Source organism: Bombus vancouverensis, chromosome 2, assembly GCF_051014615.1.
Source record: "Bombus vancouverensis nearcticus chromosome 2, iyBomVanc1_principal, whole genome shotgun sequence".
Classification (NCBI taxonomy): domain Eukaryota; kingdom Metazoa; phylum Arthropoda; class Insecta; order Hymenoptera; family Apidae; genus Bombus; species Bombus vancouverensis.
Window position 1 is genome coordinate 19,651,113 of NC_134912.1, and position 22,760 is coordinate 19,673,872.

Consider the following 22,760-nt stretch of genomic DNA (forward strand, 5'->3'; position numbering starts at 1 on the left):
TTAGAAAAAATTATTTCGTCTGAAATTAAGTAAATACGTATAAAATATAAAAAACAGTTTGAAAAGAAATATTTTCAAAACAAATGGAGTTAGAGATATTTTCAAAAATATTTTTACTTCCTTTTCTTTTAAAGTATTAATAATTTTATAATATAATTAGTTTATTATTTTGCTAACTTTTAAATGGTTTTAAATTTAATCATTATACTTATATCTTATCTTTCTTGACAACATTCGAAGCTACCTAAGAAAAATTTCAGTGTATTATATTTTGATAAATATCGAGCAGTGTTATGTTTCATTCCGTATAATTTGTTACGGTATCGATATCATTGTATCCTTCTGACATTTATACTATTGTGTCTCAACGAATTGCATATTATACGAGCTCGTAAACCTTGAAATTGTCTGTTAGTTTATCACGTAGATAACATGGCGGACTGCCAGCTTGCGAATATTTTGCAAGCTTGCTAATTGCTCCCATAACGATCGTGCAAGCATAAACCGTATAGTTTCCATCGTGTGCATTTTGCTTCGTATACAGGATAAGAAAATATCAAAGGCTAATCACGTCGTATTCGCGGTCTCTTCCTCCTTTCGAAATGATGTTATACCTTCATTAAACTCTATACAAAATGTATGACGGAGATATTAATTAAGGGTTCGTTAATTCAAACGGAAGCAAGTAATTAAGGTTTACAAACGACAAAGGGATACAGGTCTGGACTAAATAGAAATTCTAGCTAAGAACATACGTAGAGTTAGTTACCTTCTCTAATTAATTTGAATTGTGAGATTTTAATAAAATTGTTAAATTTAATAAATTAACAATTTTTTAAACTTACATTCCTTATTTTCTATTTAAACATTTTTTAAATGTTTTTAGGCACAGTTGAAACAAGTTTCATAATACTCTAAAAATTCTATTTTCAGTATAGAATCTAACAAAATAAGAAGTTTAACATAATTTTTACATATTTGTGATAAGCGGAATCAGATAACGTAGCAGTCAACCTTGAGATAATGCTCCATAAATCACAATAGCACTTCAAACGTTATTTCGCTGGATATATACGTTAAAACATTTCGTGTTCGAGCTTTAACATTTTATGTTCAACAATTTTAAAATACACGTTACGTTATTTAAATACTTATGAAAATAATATATATCTAAAACACTACTCTTACAGAATTAAAACAGATTTCAAACGATGATACAACTTGTCAATTTCATTTAAAAGTAAATGTTAAAATGTTACGCGTTAATCTCAGACACAAACAGTAACATCGATGTAATCCAACATTCACACATGAATATATAATTAAATAAAAAGAAAGAGAGAAAAAGAGATTGTCGCGCGAAAAAGCATATTCGAATGGTATGAAACGGTCTCCGTTTCCACGGCCGCCACCTGTGTATACATATGTAGACACAAAGGGTTCCTGGGGCTTGCAATCGCGCGCGGGCGCGCGCGCGTTCGAGCATCCGTATGAAACCTGCGCGCCACGAGGTAAAGCCGCCAGTGCCATTCGTCGCCGCAGTGCGATACGGTCGATAGAAGAAAACGTGGCCGACAGTCTCCGGTGGTTGCAGCTGCCGCAGACACCGTCGCGTCGCCTCGTTCCCTCGAGCCACGTCGACATTCACAATCCCGTACCAACAATTTTCCTGGAATCGCCCTTCGACGCGTTCTTCCCTCGTTTCACCCCACGAGATCAACGTTGAGGGTGGCCACGCTCGAATACGCTTCAATCCGCTTCAGGATGCCGTGCGTACGGCATCATGACGCAGAAACGTTTGGCTAGGATTCCCGTGAACATGACGAGGTAATCAGTATTCTGACGGGGTGTGCCGGGGAACAGCTAACAGCTGGCTTCTTCGTGAGACGAACAGAGTGTTGTTTTTGGCTCGTGTTCTGGACAATGGTTATTGAAAATGTTTTTTTTTCTTTCATTTTGGAAAGGGGCGGATTATGTGTGGAGTGGATGTTGAAGCGAGGGTTCTTTTGGGGTTGGTAAATGACCCAGGTCTGGCATGATTCGCGTCGCATGGATCACCGATTGTCTGTGTTATCGTCTCGTAATTTCGTCAAAGATATTGTTTAATTGAATAGGTAAAATAAAAATGAGTTATCTTATCTGGGTATCTTAAATCGTCTTTAAACAGTCCATCAATTCAGTATCACAATACAATTTTTGTATACGTGGATATGACAAATATAATCGGAGCAAAGAGAATGAACGAGAAATATCGAAATCGAATACGAGCCAATAACAATTCGAGATGAATCGAGTGGCTACAGTCTGATATCGTTCCAATAGCTATCCACGACCACGCGATCCCGGGCACGATGGAGCGGTAAGACGAGTAGGACCGGCGCGGAAGTGCAACGACGATTCCGTGGCCGAAAACGTGCGTGCCCGTGTCATCAATGGACTATAACCGTTCGTGCGAACGTAAACGATCGTGGAACACGGCCGCGTGGTCGGGCCATGACATTGGACTTTCGTAGAATCTGTTTACACGCGTGGCTGCCTGTGACAGCGCCCAGTCAGCAGCCGATCGCGAACGCCGTCGCAAAAATCGTGCCACCAGGGATCTCCGACCTTCGCGCCAACGCTCATCAATCACTATCGACATCTGGAGTTAACGAGTTACGTAGTTAGGGAAGCGGTTCCCAGTCAGTCAGTTTGTAACAATCGCGTGAATCAGATACTACGACGTTCGGCGGTCGTGTTGCACGTGGATCGAGCGAAGCTCGAAGGAAAAGTGTACGATATCGGCAGATATCGTTTAGTGATTCGTAACTTCGCTTTGTATAGTTTGAGATTGAGGTACCATTTTATTAGCGAATCGCTATTAAAATAGGTATAATCGCTGTGATTCCCTTAAATGATTATTCGTATACGATTTAAAGCCCAGACATTCGCAAAGAGTCTATGTGAAGTTCGAAGTGAAATTCTGTCAGTGCAAAAATTCCAAGAGATACTCGCGCACGTAACAGTGGAGCAATCAATTGTCAGCAACGTGAGGCTCCATCAACGTGGCTGCTTTCCATCTCTACCCTCCCATCGGATCATTTCCACCCCGTTGAACGATCGACGTCGCGATTCTCGAAGGACCGACAGTCTTGCAGTAGGTGGGTTGGCGCCACAGGGTTTGCCAATCGATTTCAGTCTCCTCTCGAGGATGTTCCGCTTCGCGACGTAGCGTTTCGAGTTTTTACGTCGTAGTCACGTGCCAAGAAGCGTAGTGTGCCACGGTGGGGGACCAGTCCGTGGGGCTGGTCGTCGATCGTCACATCGAAGGGGGACACAGTGAAGGGGATTTTTCTCGGTACCTACCTCGACATCGTTGTGGAAAATCGATCCGCCGTGGCAGCCACCCCCGTTGCAACCACCCGGCGCGGTGCAATGACCTCCAAACCGGGAAGGTCCTACAGCATGAGGTAAGAGGATCGTTAGGCAGGGAAAAAGGGGAATAAAGAAGAGGCGAGGGAGAGACGGAACGGAGAAAATAGCCTCCCTTTTGCCATACGTCCCGACGTCTACGACTTTCGCTCGACGTTTTTCTCTATTTCATTTCCGGCCGCATCTTTCCGTGGCTGGGATTTTAAAGCGGTCTAAAGTTGAAACGCCGACTTAAGGTTCACGAGCCCGCAATCAGCTTAACGTTCGACCACGCCGCTGGAATTTACGATGTGTCGTTTATAGGGAAACGATCGTTCCATTTTCGAAACCTGCCGCACGTTTTTTGGTCGCGTGAATGCGCGTAAACCAGTGACGTTACACGCATGTCTTCTCTCGCTTTCTCGCTTTCTCGCTTTCTCTCCTGTGTTCGGTCGCGCCTCCTCGCCGTTTAAACTCGTAAGGGATGAGGAACGACCGGTAAAATCACTGTCGCGATACGCCACGTTGCTCTGCAAACAGATCACAGTGCTTCCGTGTTAGATACTTTATGAAATGGCGTCCATTAAACTCAGGGGTAAAGTTAGAACTCGGCAGAATAATAGGGATGTGCAAATATTAAGTACATATTCGGATACATTATCGAGGAAGCATATATTTTTTCCAAAATACAAAATTTTTCCGTTAAACAAAACTGATGTTTTATCGAACAAGCCTGAAATTCTTCGTCATTTTGAAACAGCACAATCAAACGCTTTAACTGTGTATCTGTTCTCTTTCTCTTTCAAGAAACCAAAGTTGTTTCGAATCTATTGTATCCGTATCCTTCTGTATACGACTGGCTTTATTCTTCTCTCAGTGCCCATTATACGATTCTTCTTTAAAATTAAAAGCGCTATTCAAACAGCGAAGAATGGAAGCTACAAGCGATACTTAACGCAACTACGTTATAGATGCTTTATTGCAGAGGAAGCAATTTTCTCAGTATCCTGATATTAATCCGCGGGGCATAATAACGTGTCGATTAAAAATATATCATCGAGTCTCGTACCTAATAATCATAGTTCCATGTTTACCAAATAGAAAGGAGGTGCAGGACTTGTAACTTAAGACTATTAACGCCAGGAAGATCGATCGTTTGTTTTATTTTCGTATTAAGTCTTCAATTTCGCTAATCTCCCCTGAAATAATTTCCTTATCGTTTCTATTTACTATTTCAGTTTATTTGAAGGGAGGAAGCATGTTGAAATAAATTTGAATTCGTGTCCTTGATTTCCTTCGTGGTCGTAAACTATCGCGAAAGCACAGCACCCACGCAAACGACGCTGCGTGAAACTTTTTAATTTGCCGGAGAATCGACCGGTCGGTCGATGCAACCAGGGGGAAATGTTGCGAACTGACTGACGGATAATTATGTTTCAGTCTGAAAGGGCCTTTCATACACTACGTGGCGAGATATTCGCCACGGCGAGATTATTCCCCGACTAAAGGATATTTCTGACCAAGAATGTGCAAAACTATGCTCGACAACTCATTTCTACGCGGAGATCTTATTCGGAGAAACGTATTGAGCGGAACAATAAACCTTTTGTGTGGTGATCTTCGCAACGGAAATATTGTAACCCTTTCACTGTCGCAGCCTCCACACGGTACAAACGTTCAGTATGTAATTTAACAGATGTACATACTTATACAAGTAAAAAGTTGAAAGTATCATCTTACATTCAATACTAAAAATGCAGAAATCTAAACCTAAATCTAAATTGTTCATTTCGAATTCTCCGTCATTTTATTACACTGTTAATAAGTTAAATAGAGTGAGTAAGTCTTTAGAAATTTTATGCTATCCCATTAACATACATTCATAGATATTAAATAGAACTAACGCTGCAATAATTCTTTACGTTCGAAACTACTACTTTTACAAAAAGACACGCTTCGTATTATTTCCAAACTATGAAGAACGACGTAACATTTTTACGTTCTCGTACAAAGCGTTTAGCTTATTTCACAATTTTTATTCCTTTTTTCTCATCGTATCCGCTACTTTCACCAGCGTCACGTTTTGACGATTAGTTATAGGTACTCTCAGCAGGTTTCCTTCTTTTCTTTTTTCTCGGATTTCCACTTAACTTCTCGCCGTATTTCCGGCTCTGGTGTTCCTACAGTGACTCGACACTATGATACACAATATGGAAGAGAGAGGGAAGAGGAAACGAAAGAAGAAAAAAAGAAAAAATGAAGTTGTTTCTTGTTATTAGAGCGTTACGCGACGAAATCGAAAGATTTATAGCATCAAACAGGAACTGAAAACGTAGTTGGAATTTCGTTCCAGCCCCACTATCTTCTTGGCTCACTGGTTGCGTGTGTTTGTTCCTTTTGTATCGAGCGTGAGTTCTTACGTCGAATCACCTACTTTCCGAGACCTTCGCTGCTAAGCTTACGTCGCCGGCTACATTGTGACCGTAAACAACTTGTTTCCTTCTTCTATTTCACCCCCTTTATGTACTATCTTCGTTGAATTTTATGGGTTGCTAGTAAATCGCTGTTTCTAGGACGCAAGCTCCTCCTTCTTTGGAAGGTCATAGGATTTTGTATATTTTTAACATAGTGTTTGATTCATTGTTATTGGAAATGTTTAATTGTCTTTCACTTGCCATTGCAGGCAAGTAGTAATTCTATAAATTGATTATATCGAATGGTTTTCGTTTCTTAGAACTACAATGGTCATTTTGCTGCAGTGTTTTTTGGAAAAGAAGTTTTGCACTCCTTTTGGTCACTTTATAAAGTTTGCGTCGTACAGATTCACATTTTTGATAAAATTGAGTACGCTTAATCCTCCATGGACACTCATATTTTTGCACTTTCCGTTCACAAACTGAATTGTGTATGTTCACATTTATTTCCTTCTTTTTTTTTTACTGTCCGGTGTCTTGAAAAAACCTAAAAATTGTCTGTACTTATCAAATGGCTTTTGAATGGCTTTTTAGAAATAGTAAAAATTCGCTTGTGAAAAATTGACGAGTAGAATTTCGTTCGGGACATGAACGACCCGCGTTGCCTATGAGAAGCTAAATAACCAATCTTCTTGCAAATTCCACGTACGGTATTCGCAAGTAATACTGTTTTCCCACGCAGTAAACGTAAACCCATCATCATACACAGGTCGAAACGAAACTTCCAAAACATTACCGGTGTATCCTTAAGAAGAAAACGTTTCTACTTGGCACGCAAACAATAAATATATTCATAGTCGTTCGTATATGCATTTATTGCTGTTGCCGCATCTCATATTCAAAGGCAATCTCCCGAGGAGAAAGGTGCGGCATGGGAATGGCAAGTTGCATTTCATGCATCTCGTGGTTCCCTTTCTATTACTTATTCATCGTTACTAACTCGTGGTATCGATCTTTTTAAATCGTTTATTCTAATTAACTGACATTTCACGACGAGGAAACGAGCTGCAATTTATGAAGCACATTATTATTTTTATTTTCTCACGACTTTTCAAATATATCATTACCAAGGTTATGATCTTTTTTATTATCTAGGTATTCGTTGACATTTGTTCTAGGAGTAAGTCGTGACAATTAATTTTCCATTTAGCTTTACGATCACATTTTCGATATTAATATGCAAATAGCATGTCGTTTGACAGGATTTTCGCTCGAAATCGTTGAATACATATTCTGTCCATCTCACGATATATCGATTCTTCCATAATTGAAGCGATAAATGTATTGCTTCCGCCAAAACAAGTTAGTCGTTCGTGTTTTCGTCCTACCGACGTTCGCAACACCAAAACAAGTTTAGTTTCAATGTGTCATCTTATAACAACCAACCATAAAAACCTAAGGCGCTAAAACAGACTTAAAGTTTTAGTTCTTTGTTCGATGGTCAAATTAATTGTTGACATTTGGGAGGAATGTTTACAGTGACACACGAAAGTATGTATGTTACGCGTGTTATATAAAATATCACTGTAGTATGACACGAACATTTATTACGTTAATATTTCTGGATATAATTACCTAGATCATTTAATTAGCACTATTTGTATATTTAAGACAATATCGTATATACCGCATCAAATGCTTTTGTGATCTCTACGAAATGTATTAGATATTTATGGTAAATGTCCTGTAATTTCTGCATACAATTTCGCATTTGTTAGAAACCAATGTTCACCAATATAATCGTAATAGTCATGTTTTACCACAATGTTGTTGATATATTTCAGAATATTTGAAAATAGTACACATAATATATACGGAAAAGTTCATGGTAGATGTTCAAAGAAGAACGTGTCATTGTGTTGTATATCTTATAAATAACCAGTAACAAGCGCAATCAGCTTTATCATCTCTTACACGAATTACATGAGTCACATTTGATAAGACGAATTACAGAGTTTTATTTAGTTACGATGTATATTTCATAAAAGTGATAAATTCTTTATTTAAAACTACCTAACTATACATACATGTATCTCTGAATTCGTAGAAATGTTCAAATATCGAGAAATTTCATAGAACTGTGTTATTTCTTCAGCGGTCGTTATCTCGATTTCTTATGTTTTGCTTCATTTCTCCAGCAAAAGATCGAAATTGTGTGTCTAAAATAGACTGATAAACCCTGTCTACTAGTGCTATCGGTTAAACGGTTAGAAACAGGAACCACACCCTTTCTACTTGGACGATATCACGATGGGGTCGAAACACGTGTTTGGGAAAGGAAACCGTCGAACCTTCGATAAGTTCAACTGCAGAGACGTGGCTAGCGGATAGATATCGCTATCAGCTCTCCTTCAACGAGAAGCGAGTTTATATATAGAAATATCGTAGCAGTCGGTCAATTGATCGATGAGCCTATTTTCGAGGAGGGTGCAGCTCCGTTAATGTAGAATAAAGGTATCCGGGTTAATAACACGTGGAAAGCACTGCCAATCTAACTGTTCTCGAATTTCAATAATCTTAAGAACTTCGGTCATCGATCGGTTATATGAGGTCTACACGCCAAAAGAGGCGGGAACCAAGACTTTTAATGTCTTTTAGGTATCGACGAGGATATACGATAATATAAATTTCTTAACATTTCTGTGTGGAAGAAATATTTGTATAAAAGGATTTTCCGTAAATTGGACGGAATTATTAATGCGATTTAACGTTTAAACGAATAATTTAAAAAGAAATGAAAGCACAAGATATAATACAAATAAATACAAGTTACTGAAATAGAAATTGATGTATTTCAGATTCTCGATTAATTTCACATTCAATGCAACGCTTGTACTTATTTTCATTTCGAAACAATTACGTAATTTGTTGAACATTTTTATATTTGTTCTAAATTACTGCGTGCACGTAACATCATAAATTTATTATATAACAAGGAAGTGGCGATATAAGTAGTAAAGCAATTAAGAGTTTTTACCGCATCTATTTTTGTCGATATCTCTGAAATTATTTACGAGGAAAGAGCGTCTAGTTGATCCTTACGTCACTGAATTACCACAAATCACCACGTAATCGTTTGTCCCGTCAATTACAGCAAAAATTATTATCGCTTTAGGAATAAACTGCAGCCATATAACAAATCGATTGTACGATTAACCAAACTCAACGATACAGCGCTAATCATCTTCGCTTTAGCCATAAATTAATTAAGTTGCATAGAAATCTCTCTGGAGAGCTCACGTTCGCTACTCGAGTTCTTGAAATACCTATATATACACGCGATACGTTTATAAACACAATTCGCATTTTCATAGAAGATAATCGCGGCGAACCAATTTCGATCGTTATCGTCTATAAAATTGACATAGCCGTGGTTTCGCGACGATTAAGAGCATATTTCAGATAACGTTACCGATAAATGGTCAATCGAGAATTGTAAATCAGTCGAGTTTGTTCAAGAACTTGTGTTAGTATGTTGAGTGAGCTTGCGTAAGTATAATCGGCGATAGTCTCCAACAGTGACAAGGTTAATTATCGTTAGAACAAACGTCCATTATCATGACGCTTCTAATGTGTTGCAGAACAACTCGAAGGAAGTTGTGGAAAGATGATATTCGTACAATGCGTTTCCTTTTCATTTTATTTGATGTGCGTGAATTCGAAGCATTTACTATGAACTTGAAGATTCGTTTCCCGAAGTAAGATAGAAAGTCGTGATGTTCTGTTTCGTTAGCCTGGTTTTTTTAAACAGAGACTCCTGCGATTGTTCAGGTCAAAAACGAGCCACCGACCATTTAACTGTTTCACTTGACCCAAAAACGCCGTCTCAAAGCGTAAAGTGCGACGGTTTCGTCACGCGTTTCTGCTTCGCCGTGTGAATCGCGCAGCACGCGCGATATCCTCCGCTTAAAAGGTACGTCATACTTCAATATCAGCTTATTATGTAAACAATTGCCGAGCGTGTCTATATCTGTCCTATCTGTATGTTCGATGTGTCTGGTTTACGAGTTTCGAGCATCCAAAACAGTTTTCATCGAGTTTATTTATTTATATTCTACTTGACAAAGAATTCCGAAGAAGCTGTTTAGAAAATATTTGCATCTTCGCTCTCAAGATTTTTTATATTCCTGGTTATTTACATTCAATTTTTCTTACAGGAAATAGATATTTATTACTAATTGCGTTACCGACGATGATATTTTTCCAAGAAAAAAAAAAAAAAAAAAACAAACGATATTTTACTAAAAAAAAGAGATAAATCATTTTTAGATTTTTATGTGCAATCTCTGATTTTATATCAGGCAAATAACATAATCTCAAAGGATGTCTTACAAGCGTTTCTCAAAGAAGAATTTTATTCTGAAAAGAATTTAAAGAGTTGTCCATAGTTCTTTATATTCGTTTCAAGGCACATGAAAAACTAACGCGTTGCGCGTACACTGTTTTACTTCTTATACAAACTGCCGATAAAACAGGTATGCGAAATTGGATGTAATCGATCGAGCACGTATTTATTTTGTACGGGTGTTATCACGTGCGCGAATACAAGGCCACGAAACTTTTATGTCGTTCGCACGCAATCCAGCCAGGGAAGTTCGATCGGTTCCTAACTCGTAAATAAACATGATTTCTCGCTTAACTGGGGAAAAAACTTGCTTCATCAATCGTGTAACTTCGATTCCTGGAATTTGTATTTCGAACTTTAATCTTATCTTTTATTCGTGTCGTTACTTCGTAGGTGATTATCTATTTTCACTGAACATCGTTCCAAAGGAAATACGATTCAACCATTTTAGTTGAGTTAATACCTAACCAGCACACTTTCAATCGGTCAAAAAAATTCTCCATACACTTTTATGTGTCCGAATTACGCAGAGAAATTGACAACTATATTTGTCACAGAATCGTGTACATTTAAGCAAGTACGTATCGGTAGAGAAATAGCAAAGACAAGCGCGAAATTCAACACGTAATCGTAAATAATTCAGTATTTTTCTTTCTTTAAAAATTTGCATAGGTCGTGTAGTAGATTTACACAAGTTATTTACAAGTAAACAAAAAACGTATAGACAGTTGCGGCATGGATCAGGAACGAATAGCAATTGATATTACAAAACAACGTTCCTAGAAATATTTGAAATATGTGAATGGAAATCGTTGTTACGCAGGTGAAGAAGTTGCTTCTGCCTTTCGATTCACATTCGTGCTTTGTCGACAAAGACAAAGACGGGTTCCGAAATGTCCGGTTTGTCTTCCGCGTGGCGAATTCACGGAACGTAATCTTCCTCCAACAGCTCGTCTGCATTATCTGACAATGGCGAGTTATGCAATCGACTGACTAATTATCGGTCATTACGCGGTGCCGGTGGCGCGTTCCTGGTTGCGTCAGTAGCCCATTTGCACGGTGGCTCGCGAATAAAGGAGAAATTTCAATGAAGAACCGCGGAAAGAAGAGGTTTCGAGGTCACACGGAGAATATACAATTTTATGAACGAAACGGAGGATCTTTGAAGGATTCTCAGTAAATGGTGACATTATAGAAATTTCATAACGTAGAAGCGGTGGTCAGCAATGAAACTCCTCTTGCTTCTGTTAGCAGGAAACTTTTCGTGTTACGAAACTTTTCTGCGGACAACCGAGGATATAAATAGAATGTATGGAAGAAATGTTGTTCGATTGGTATTATGCAATAGGTATCAAGGCCAAAGATCAGATGAATGGGATTAACTTTTGTGACCGAATGTAAATTTCAACATTTACATGCATACAAGTACATCGTAGTAAAAAATGTTGTTCGAAAAAGTTTTCACACGAGTAACGAGTTTATCGCGTAAAAAACAGAAAGACAAATGTAAAAGAAGTGGTGCAGAAGTGGAGCTACGCAAAGTGCACAAGCCAGAAAACAGACGTTAACCTAATTAAGAAATGAAGAAGATTCCAATCTACTCGTAATGAAAATTCATAGTTTATCATTTTCCCTTTCTTCGTATTTCGCACGGTAATATTGTACGAAAATATTAATCTACAAGTATAATTTATTTACAGTATTAAATTACCGACATTCTACCAAATTACTCGGCATAATTCAAGATAAACAGAGATAAAAAATAAGAGTTTCATGCACACCGATCAAATTTCTTCGGTTCTTATTTCATACGGAATCACATAGATCAATCTTCTTCTTAATTTATGTCACCTTAATTACGGACCAAAAGTCGGATAACGTAACGTAGCGAATGGTTACGTAAGAACGTCTGACATTCGCGTGTAACTTGCAATATTTCTTCGATGTTTCGTCGATTTATCTTTTTTTTTTTCTTCTTTATTATCGTCAATGATATTCCAGTATGGGTACGACCTCGTGGATCGAATTACAGTACCTATGCACGTAATGATCCGGACACCGGAAGTCAAGCCGGTGATCTTGATAGCATCATTCTCGAGAGACGCGCGTGCAATTCACGCGAACCCATTTCACGATTGTGTCGAGTTGTCATAAATAATTTCATCGAGTTGTATCGAGCGTGGTTTATCTTCATCGTCGAAAAGGCGATTGTTTGCATATTTTGTAATTGGTATGGAAAACAGTAACATCGTTATCCAATATACGTTGTACATATAAATAGAAGAAGAAAATGTTAATGCAAAGGAGAAATTTATAAAAGAAGATACATATATATAGTTAAATCTTTTTTTCATATGAAACTTGCTTTTTATCGTGAAATTTGTATTATTCTAAAAATACGTTCTATACAAGAAAATTTTAATATGTTTATCGAGGGACGAATAATCACCATTTTAACAAACGAGGAATATCTTACTTCTTTCAAGATTTTAGAAACCTGACGCTATATGAGGTCACCATCTGCTCGACTGCCGTTTTATTAACATTTCTGCTTAACCACTTGATTACGTCTCGCGATAAAAAAGTAGTGGAAATATTATCTATGTTCCTCTCGGGAATATAGGCCATGACCTAGCAGCAGCAATGGACGTTTTAAATTACTTTCTGTGGCATGATTTTCTTATTTCTTTATAGGTATCCGACATTTACGAAGAAACATAATGCAGATAAAATTGTCAGACGTAAAAAGAATTTGTCAACCAGTTATAAATCCAATTATAAAATCGAGGAAGCTTGGAAGTCATCAGGAAACATAATTCTGTTGTCAAATTATTCTGAATAAGTGAAACGTTTCATAAATAATTAATAGAAATCATTCATAAAATCTAAGAACCAACAAATCATTATAAAGTGTAATTCTATCGCGAAATTATTCTGAAAAAAATTATTTTACTTTCCATGTTTCGGATAGTATACCGTTTCGTGCCAAAATGGTGTTATGCTTTTCTGGGTCGATCGAATTGTACCGGTAAAACACGTGATTTCGTTTTTTTTCTTCGGTGCACTGTTTCTTAACTTTTTCACAAAGACAACAGCTGACATGTAAGAGTGGCGACCGGTTATCGTACGTTTTCGTTCGTGCCCTGACCGACAATGAATGACATTGTAATGCAGATTGCACTGCTCTGTCTACAGTGAGCGTACTCGGCCTTGAACGACTAACGTTATTCCGTGTCGCGTTCTCCCGAACGCAGTTATGCAACGTTATCAACCCTCAGCTGTTTCCAGGTCTAATCGTTTAGTCGTCTAAACGTAATCACGCGATTTATCGTGTGAATGAGTATAAAACAATGAGCTCGTGTTGTGTTATCACTGTTATGTTACCGGTGGAAGTACTAATTGCTCCTTATCTAAATCATGTTTCTATGACGTCGTTGGAATTTAAATCAGTCGGATGAAATGGAAATTTGTTTTTAACTGATTGTCATTCACGCCCGACTGCTTGCGGGATATTTTTATTTAATTAGTAGGAAACCATTTAATTTCAGTGTTATTTTTTCCAACCATAATTCTATCTTATATTCCATTGCAGATACGATATTTAATAAAATTATATATATGGTAAAATTTGATAGAACGTCTACTTATACAAAATTCTATATGGTTATTGTCAATTTCTCAGAATTCATTCAATAAATAATTATTTCATATTTGCAGTGAACCTACTCTAATTGGAAATCCAAGTAAGATTTAACGCGAGACGTTAATAGCAATCTCATTTGCAGAAACTTCCAAGTATAAATCCAATCTATGGTATTGGATAAATGACGTCAATTACTTTCCATTTAATATTAATGTACACAGTCGCTGTAGGGTGCAAAAAATATATCCGCTATCATTTCTTCGTCTGTGAATCGTACGTGGCTCCTACTCATTCTCAATTCACGAGCGTCAGTGTCGGATTATCGATCGAGCACGGTGTTGTGGTAGGTCATGACACATATTGCACGCGTGTCGTTCATGCGATGGCGTATAAGCTCTGTAATAAGTATGATATTTTATTTCTACTAGCGATGGTCACGTGCGTCGCTTGCGGTCATGCAAATCTCTCTGAAAACGCACTTCCATGTCCGGTTAGCGTGCAACTGACGCTGGTTTCGCGCTCAGAACGGTTATATACTCTTCGTCTAATTGCAACATTGACGGCTCGCGATCTTATCTTTTACGCGTTGCTTCATTAGCTTCCAAGAACAACGTTGTGCCTTTTCTCATTGCACGGAGACACTCCTTGCAGACTGTTTCTAATTGTTTATAATTTTAGGTTGAAATAAGATGGAGATTCTATTTTGAAGTTTCGAATGCGTACTATTACTGCTAGACTACTGACTGTCCTATGTAAAGCGATGAACGTCTATCTTAGTCTATGTTAGATGATTCAACGGAAGGCATTGATAATGCACGCGACAAGGAATACCGTCGAGATGTAATCGAAGGTTGAAAACGATATTGCAGAAATGAATACGTATAGATCCTGTTAACAAGGCCTCCGACATTCTCAGTCTTTTTTTTGGGATCCGGTGAAACTCGTTGCCGTTCCTGTTGAAGCTCAGCTGGACCTCATTTAGATAAGTTTCATGTTTTCAGACCTTCGCTCGATTGAAATTTTATTCGCCGATCGAATCATTCGGTGTCACATTGTTCTTTAATTATAATATATGTTGTTTGGATTAACCGGTGCTCGGTTTGAATTAATCGTACAATATACATTCAAATCCTAAATATAAACGCAGAAATGTTCCTTCAGCCGAAAAAACATTTCCATACGAACAGCGGGTGAATGCTTACAATATACAAATGGGGAAGGGTGAGTTTATCAGATAGGTGAATCATAACGGAGGAATTATTGACACAAAGTCGATTCAATGGTCTCAGGTAACCACATACAAACCGTAGCCAAAATTTCTTCGCTAGGACGCTTCCTTTCTTCAAGGTACCTCGTAAGGCTTCCATTGTCCTCGTCGTAACAGGCCATTTTGCGTTTCAGTGTTCTTCATGCCGCGCCACGGAACACCGTTTGTTACGCGATCGTACGCTGTGGTGAATAATGGTCACGTATCGCTAGTAAATTAAATTTGCCGATAAATTATGCAGATAAGGAAAAGTGCGCGTACGGAATGGAAAAACGTTCGTTTGTTTGGAGTTTAGTTTTTGTGTATTTCATAAGCGCTACACTGACACTCTTAATAGCATAATAATGAGTAATCATGGATAAGTGATTTTGCGTGTTCCATTAAAAAAAAAGAGGTTAAGCTTTTCAATTACATTAGTGTCGCGTTATATCGTAAGTAAACTTGTTCTATACAAACAATGATACACACTACGTAATTCCGTAAATTATTTTTCAATTTGAAACGACATTCTAAACAGATAGCCAATATTCACTTACGACCATATTTTACGATACAAAATATACTTAATGCACCCTAATTGCAAATATGAATTACGAATATTCTTATAAAGACGTCCATAATGTATAGTAAAATTAAATTATTATCCATTGCCGGTACACGTGATGTCAGAAACACAAATCACAAGAGGGCTATAAAGTATCGAACCGTGAACCATTCTATTCGCGTCGACCTTCGAGTTTACACGGCCCATAAAACCGAAGTTTTATACTTTAAAGCGTTATTCCGGCGACAGAATTCTTGCCGCCTGTTGTTTATCATTGTAACCGTCATGAAACGTGTTTTTGATGGTCGAAGCGTGCGATTAGATTAATTAATGGTGTCTTCGAGGCAAAATCGAACGACGACGATCAATGGTCACTCGAAGGAAAAGCGCTCGGACGTTGGAACAGGTGTTAAGCCAGTTGCACGTGTTCTCCGTGAACACGTTGATGCAGGGGAGACAGAGAAAATGAGCGAAGGAGAGGAATACCGTCGTGCTGTTCCAGAGCAGTGATTCCGGTCAGCCGGAATAGCGGTACTCGCTCGGCCGTACATCTTCGTTCTCCAATTATTACGCTGCTTTCCGCGGCGCGCACCGTACTTACGCCTTGTCGCGAAAGCGGAAGAAACCGCGCGCAGGATGCGTTTCGATAAAATCGTTTCAGTTTTTGTTTCTCTCGGTCGTCTCGGCCGTCTCGATGTCTCTTTCTCTCTTTCTCCCTCTCTCTCTCTCTCTCTCCCCGTCGTTTTCTCTTTTACTCCTCGACGGTGGTTCCCTCCGGTCTGTGTAATTTAGTGGAACTCATTGCCGGGTTTCTTTTCTTGTCGCGACAAGAAGAGAAAGAGGAGATGGAGAAATTGCTAGAGGAGACTCTTTCGCTTTAAGCTCGTACGTTTATTCCTGTACGTGAAATTCGAGATACCGATCGGTCTGGAATTTCCTCGCCTTCCAGAAGAATCTTTACCGTTGCTGGAAGTATAATGGAGAGCAGGAATTCGTTAAACCTGTGTTTCTATAGCGCAGAGTAGGTGCAATTGGAAATTAGAACGAGTGAAAGGAGAATTTGGAAAACAGGACGATGCAAAATGTAACAACGCGTGTTTCGATCGCGCTGCGTTTCAACGGGAGAATCTGCAGCGGCAATTCGTAGTGAGTTTCGTGTATCGTAACGTTTTGTTCGAAGATTTTATCGTGTGATTTTTTTTTTAATTGGCGAGTAACAATAAATAAATAAATAAATAAATGTTAGAATAATTAGGCTAAAATTAGAGATGTTAACGACAGGTCGATTATCTGAGTCACGAGTCAATTTGCTATGTGCAACAATTTTATACAAACTATTATTATTTCAAAACTTCAGAAGTGCTTATTTTGTTCTCGATTCATAACTACGAGAAATTATAACCGTGTCCGGTTTTCTAATCACATGCTTCATTTAACTTACCGTAAAAACGTTTAACGTCTGTTACGTTTTAACCACGAAATATATCTATATCCTTAGGAGAAACACGATCGTAAAAGTTTCAAATTAAAACATGAAAGATGGTCGAAAGTGTTTTTATAAATTAACGGTATACACGCTATTTTCTCGTGAAAATACCTATTTTGCTCTTTTAGTAATTCGATATAACGAAAGAGACATCACTCGTTTTATACAGAAGACGTAGTAAAATAATTAATACATATATATAACGTATGGCTCATTGCGAAAACAAAAATTCGCAACAGTTATCAACTATCCCTATTTGTCAAGCAAAGAGCGATACATTTTATCCTCGTATAAGCGAATAACCTCAAACTAATTTAACGAACAATAGCCAAATCACTTTACCACTTCGATCAAATCCATCGAAACATCGCAGCACTTGAAAACTCGCGCATCGCACGAACCACGAAACGAGGTGTATGCATATTCGGTCAAATTTAACGCGAATAAGAGAAAAACAAAAACAAATTACAACAAGACGGATTAAAAAAGAAACGCGAATCTTCTGGAAGGCTGCACAACGACGCGCGGAGCGACGCTGCATCGTGCGCGTTTATGAATGCGATTCCCTAGAAGCGTACAGCGGCGCTGCAGCTGCGCCGGGTAGTTGGTTAAGGCATGTGCGCCGAGTAACGGCTAATTGGCCACCTTTCCTCTCCGAGACCGGAGAGGCCCGTCTCTCTTTCTCGTGGCCCGACTCTCGTACTCTCGTGCCAGTTTTGTTCGTTCTGTCGTGCGGTTTGTATCGAGAGAGCCGAGTTAGAGTGCCTCGACGAAAGGATCCAGTGCCACGGTCCGAGCCATGGAGTCTTGTTCACGCGCAGCTTCGAAACGAGGACGCTTCCTTTGATCCCGCGTTCGATTGTCACGTCTTTTTTCTCACCTCCATAGTTCGTGCCGACAACAGATTTCCTACTATTTCTCGAAATCCATCACCACAGTGTCTTGTTTCGTGTTTCGTGTTTCAGTTGGACGAGACTAACGATCTCAGGTTGGATCGTTGATTTTGACGGGAGTATATCGATCTCGCCGTGAGAAGATCCTTGCTTCTGTTTTATAGACAGCATAAAAGAGGTCGACGTTCGAGGTTTGCGGTGAGTTCTTTTTCGTTCCCTTGTTTTTTAGGCTCGTTTTCTTTGATATATAGGGGTTCGTGATCGAACGAGGGAGATAACTATAGGAATGTTGGTATTGGAAGAACGAGTTAGAGGTTCTGTTTCGGTTCGATGACTTAAACTGGCAAGTGTATTCAAAGTAATGCCGTGTTCTCGAAGTGAAATGTGGTTAGGGTATTTCGTAACGTGTTACTATTAAATTGGACTGTTTTGTTTGGCGAGAAATAAACGTGAAAGAACTCGTGACTTCGTCTTTCGGATGGTCGTTTGTCCAATCTGAGGTCATCCGAGGGCACCTCGTGGTTAGGACGTTATAAATATGTAAATGAAGTATGTGTAGTCGTAGTAAAACGCTTATGTTGATGAAGATATAGAACTGAATTTGAAAAGTAATGTAAAAAACCGTTCATATTAACGAACGCCATTATTTCATATAAGCGAAGATACTTTTTTTAAACAAAAAACGATATTTGTATTTTTATATTACGTGAAAAATTCTCCAAATTCTTTTAGAATAGAGTCAGCATGGTCTTATAATTGTTTACTTTATTCGGTAATCATTTTTTCTACTATCCGAATATTCAAAATAGAAATGAAATTTTAGATAGGGGTATACACAAATCGTGTATTTTCATTGTAAGAATAAAGTAACGTTATTTAATTTATCGAAAGCTAGTGTATATTTTTTATTCATCAGGATTTACGAAATGGGATTACATAATAAAGTAAGGACGATAAGAAGAGATGAAATTGAAAGTGATTCTTCGCTAATTTAGAACGATCAAAGCATCAAAGTATTATAGTAAACTATGTACGTGTGTATAAACTAGATGTTGAATCAGAAGCGAATACGAGTATAGTACGATTCTGGTATTCTAGCTGTTTCAGAAACACTGATTTACTGCAATTGTTTTTCTGTCGCAACGAAATGCGGGTCGAATCGCGCGACTCCGATTTACGTAACTTAATCGTCATTTTTTGCCTCTATACCTGTGCTATTTTACTCATTCGTTTCATTTCCATAATCCTTGGCTCTTTAAGCTAAAGATAGCGAAAAGGCACAGTTTATAAGAAAAAAAAATTAACAGTTCCGTTTAAATACAAGCAAAGTACAAGTCGCGAACCACAATGTTCGTTCATCCGAGCCAATTAACTATCACCCTGACACAATTTTTTACAACGGCAAAAGTAACTGATCGTAAGATATCCAATATAAAGGAAACACCCTATATACATGTACATATCTCTTTTAAAGAACCTACACGCTTGTAACACCATTCGCCATAATAAACTATTAACTGGTATCATTGTCATTTCACGCGAGCCACGTTCAAGTTTTGATCCAGATTCGGATTAAGCTCTTGCTTCACCGAAGAAAGCCCAGTAACACTTTCAAATGATTTACGATCGACGAGCTTTACTTTTTCCTCTGGCGAGTGCATCGGAGCCGAACATATCAATCGGCCGTTTCCAATCGCTGATTCGCAATTTCACCGTTCCGAGCACGACCCCGTATCGTGCTGCGATCGTAAAAATCATTGTCAAGCGTCTTCTTCGGCGTGCGAAACGGTCCCTCGAGTATAAGAGTAGATCCGCAAGAAATTGCGATGCTAGAGACACCCACTATACTCGCCCCTCCGTTGATTAGACGTTCAGAGAAATTCAGCCTTAATTGCCCGCGGAACGAGAATCTGACTACGCGTTAACGACGAGGTTAACGAGGAGTCAGCGGGCGTAGTTTTAAGAGTAACGAGGTCCCGGCAAGCAACCGGCTTAATCGAGTGGATAATTTCGGGTTGCAAGCGATTTCCCTCGAAAGGGAATTCCAAATTATTGCGGATACATCCCACATACTGTATTAGGGTGAACAAGCTAGGGTGATATTCAAAATAATACAGCAAGGTGTTAAAATTGGTCAATTGGTCAAGCGTTGAAATTTATGCGTTGGAGCACGCGAACGAACAAATTAACAGAAATTTAAGGCGACGAGAGCGCGATGTGCATTTTAACGCTTTTTATTACGTACGGAAGATGTGTTGGAAGTAATATCATTCGTGTGATGTTAGGATATATCCGGTGTATATTTTCATTAAGACACGAGATATCTCGTCTACGGATTTATACTAGCAATGAGAAACAATAATAAATAATATCCTTGTTATTTTTCTGTTGTATGAATAGAGATTTTGTTCACTGTAAACTGCTACGAAAAGGCATACATGCAAGTGACTTCTTTTCTTATTGAGGTTTTTAATTTGTCATGATTTTTTCCTCTTTGTCGTTGAGATCGAGACGCTTGTTGTTTATATTGAAACTTTAGAAGAATAATTGCTATATGTAGAATCAGAAGAATTGGTATAGTAACGAGTCGATCTGACATTGAAGTTACGTATGTACGTCGTAGTAAATCAGTTCGACAATAATAGCCACTGTTATTATGTAAATCCTAATGTAAACAAAGAGTTTTTATATCCTGGAAAGAAAAAGGTTCCGGTTCTGCGATCAGAATTTTTTTCCCGTCCTTAGAAAGAATACGATAACAAAGTGTAGCCACTCATTTTATTTACATCCTGTACACAGGGTGACACAGGTAAAGTGACACGACATTTTTTTTTTTTTCTAAAAGATTAATAGCGACATTCACTGCACTTTTTATATGAAATGGTAACTGAGATTTGATTTCTTGTTTTTTGAAGTCTTAGTATGCATATACAAACACGTATCTTCAAATCTTTTTTGGAAAAATTCGTCAATGTTTGAAGCAGGCGATGATACCTACCGTAATCATAAATAGTGTCAACGAGCGACTAAATTATGAACAATTGCAGGTCTTCGTTCTATGTGCTTCATTATACGTTGCACGATAGTGTTAGGTTGTTCACTCATCGCTATGAATACCGAGCTCATAGACCAAGAGATGTTATTACCACATTCGTCGTAATTAGATGTATCTACCTTCCCTCGGCACGCACAAAAACATATTTCCCGTTATAGCAATTCTTGCAACAATAATTCGTAGCCCCGAAGATTGTTTGAAGAGTTAAGAATCGTACGAACCCCGATGAAAGTGAAATTCAGCTGAATGCTATTATTGTATGTTCGGTAATTATAAATTTAGTTCGAAAGGGAAAATGAAAGTTTGTTGTATGAATTGAAATGTTTGACAGATCTGTATTGGAAGTGTAAATATGAAATGTAAATTTGATTCGAAAGGGAAACGAAAGTTTGTCGTATGCATTTAAAAAAATCGACGTGTAACTAACAAGTAGTATAATTTCAACGATTCAGGAAACAACATTATAATCAATTAAATTATAGAGTTGGAAATTTCTAAATTATTTCTTATATTAAACACGTTACGATATTTCTATTGTTTTAACTTTTAGCTTGTAGAAAATGTGTCACTATTGTCATAAAAGTCGAATAATTTATTTATATACATTAATTATGTTTGTCTATCAGGAATGTGATAATAAAGTTTATAAAAAAAATTAAATTGTTTATACACTTTGATAGAATAATAAGCAAGTCTAGGTAATAATAAAGATATCTGAAGTATCTCAAAAATAGATCAAATTTCTATTGTTTTCAAGATAGGAAATATTTGCTAATTAGTCTGTAATTATACCAAAGTAAATTATAATATAGTACGGAGATTGCCATATAAAGTAAGAATATGTGTACGTACCTTCAATGTGTAAGGATTACATGTAGGAAAACTATATCTTTGATTCTAAAACGTACACCGTTTGTCAGATATCATTTGTCATATTATCGCTCTACTTAGCGATTGATTTAATTAAATTGCATTACGATGATTCTTCTCTTTAATGCCGTTATAGCTGACGCCTACAGGCGCTTTATCATTGATTTTATCATTGCGATTTACGTCTAGAAAATAAGGGATCAAGATAAGTTATCCGATACAATGATCCTAAATTGACAGAGTAACGTTACATAGATATTCTAAAATATTTTTATTTTTGCTGCGATTTTTCCAAGGAAATATAGTTATTCGAGTAAATATATTCTGTCTGCTGTCTTAAAAGTGCTTGTAAGTACGATAACTGCAATTCACGACTCGTTATAAATATATTTACCTCGTTAACAAGTCACGCAAAGCAGAGTAGGCATTACAAGTATCGTAAATATGCGCGTATATGTTTTTCGTATGGGATTGGAAAACTTATGACGTTCCCACGAGGAGAAAAAATTCTTATAAGAAAAGAACATCGTGTAATTTATTACTTCAACACCGTTAAATTCTTACCATAATTTTATTTTCTAACCGTTCCATAACGTGATTTTGTAAAATACGATCGTCACGATTCTCTAAACTGCTTCCCAAAGCGTTTGTTTTCACACTGTAACGCTAAGAAGTTGAATTAGGGTCTCGGTTTATTGCCCGCTATGCTAATAGGTTTCAAATGTAGATGACAAATTTGCTTTATTATACATTAATGAGAATAGCACAACATAAAAATGTTTAATTTGCAAAC

At 37.8% G+C, this 22,760-nt stretch overlaps 1 protein-coding gene across 7 annotated transcripts in view; it reads left to right on the forward strand.

Moving 5' to 3' along the window:
• The first annotated feature begins 1,513 nt into the window (after nt 1-1,513).
• LOC117157915 (uncharacterized) overlaps nt 1,514-22,760 on the forward strand; it is a 36,233-nt gene continuing 14,986 nt past the window's right edge. The window contains exons 1-3 of one of the 7 annotated variants that reach the window (XM_076627810.1): nt 1,515-1,827; nt 2,323-3,449; nt 18,115-18,240. Coding sequence is in view for 3 of the 7 variants with exons in the window: in XM_033336247.2 (XP_033192138.1) it covers nt 1,784-1,827 (44 nt within the window). In the remaining 4 variants the exon portion in view is untranslated. Of the gene's footprint in view, nt 1,828-1,875; nt 3,450-17,775; nt 18,241-22,760 lie in introns of those variants that run through there. The other 6 variants (XM_076627806.1, XM_076627812.1, XM_076627811.1 and 3 more) reach the window with 6 other exon arrangements.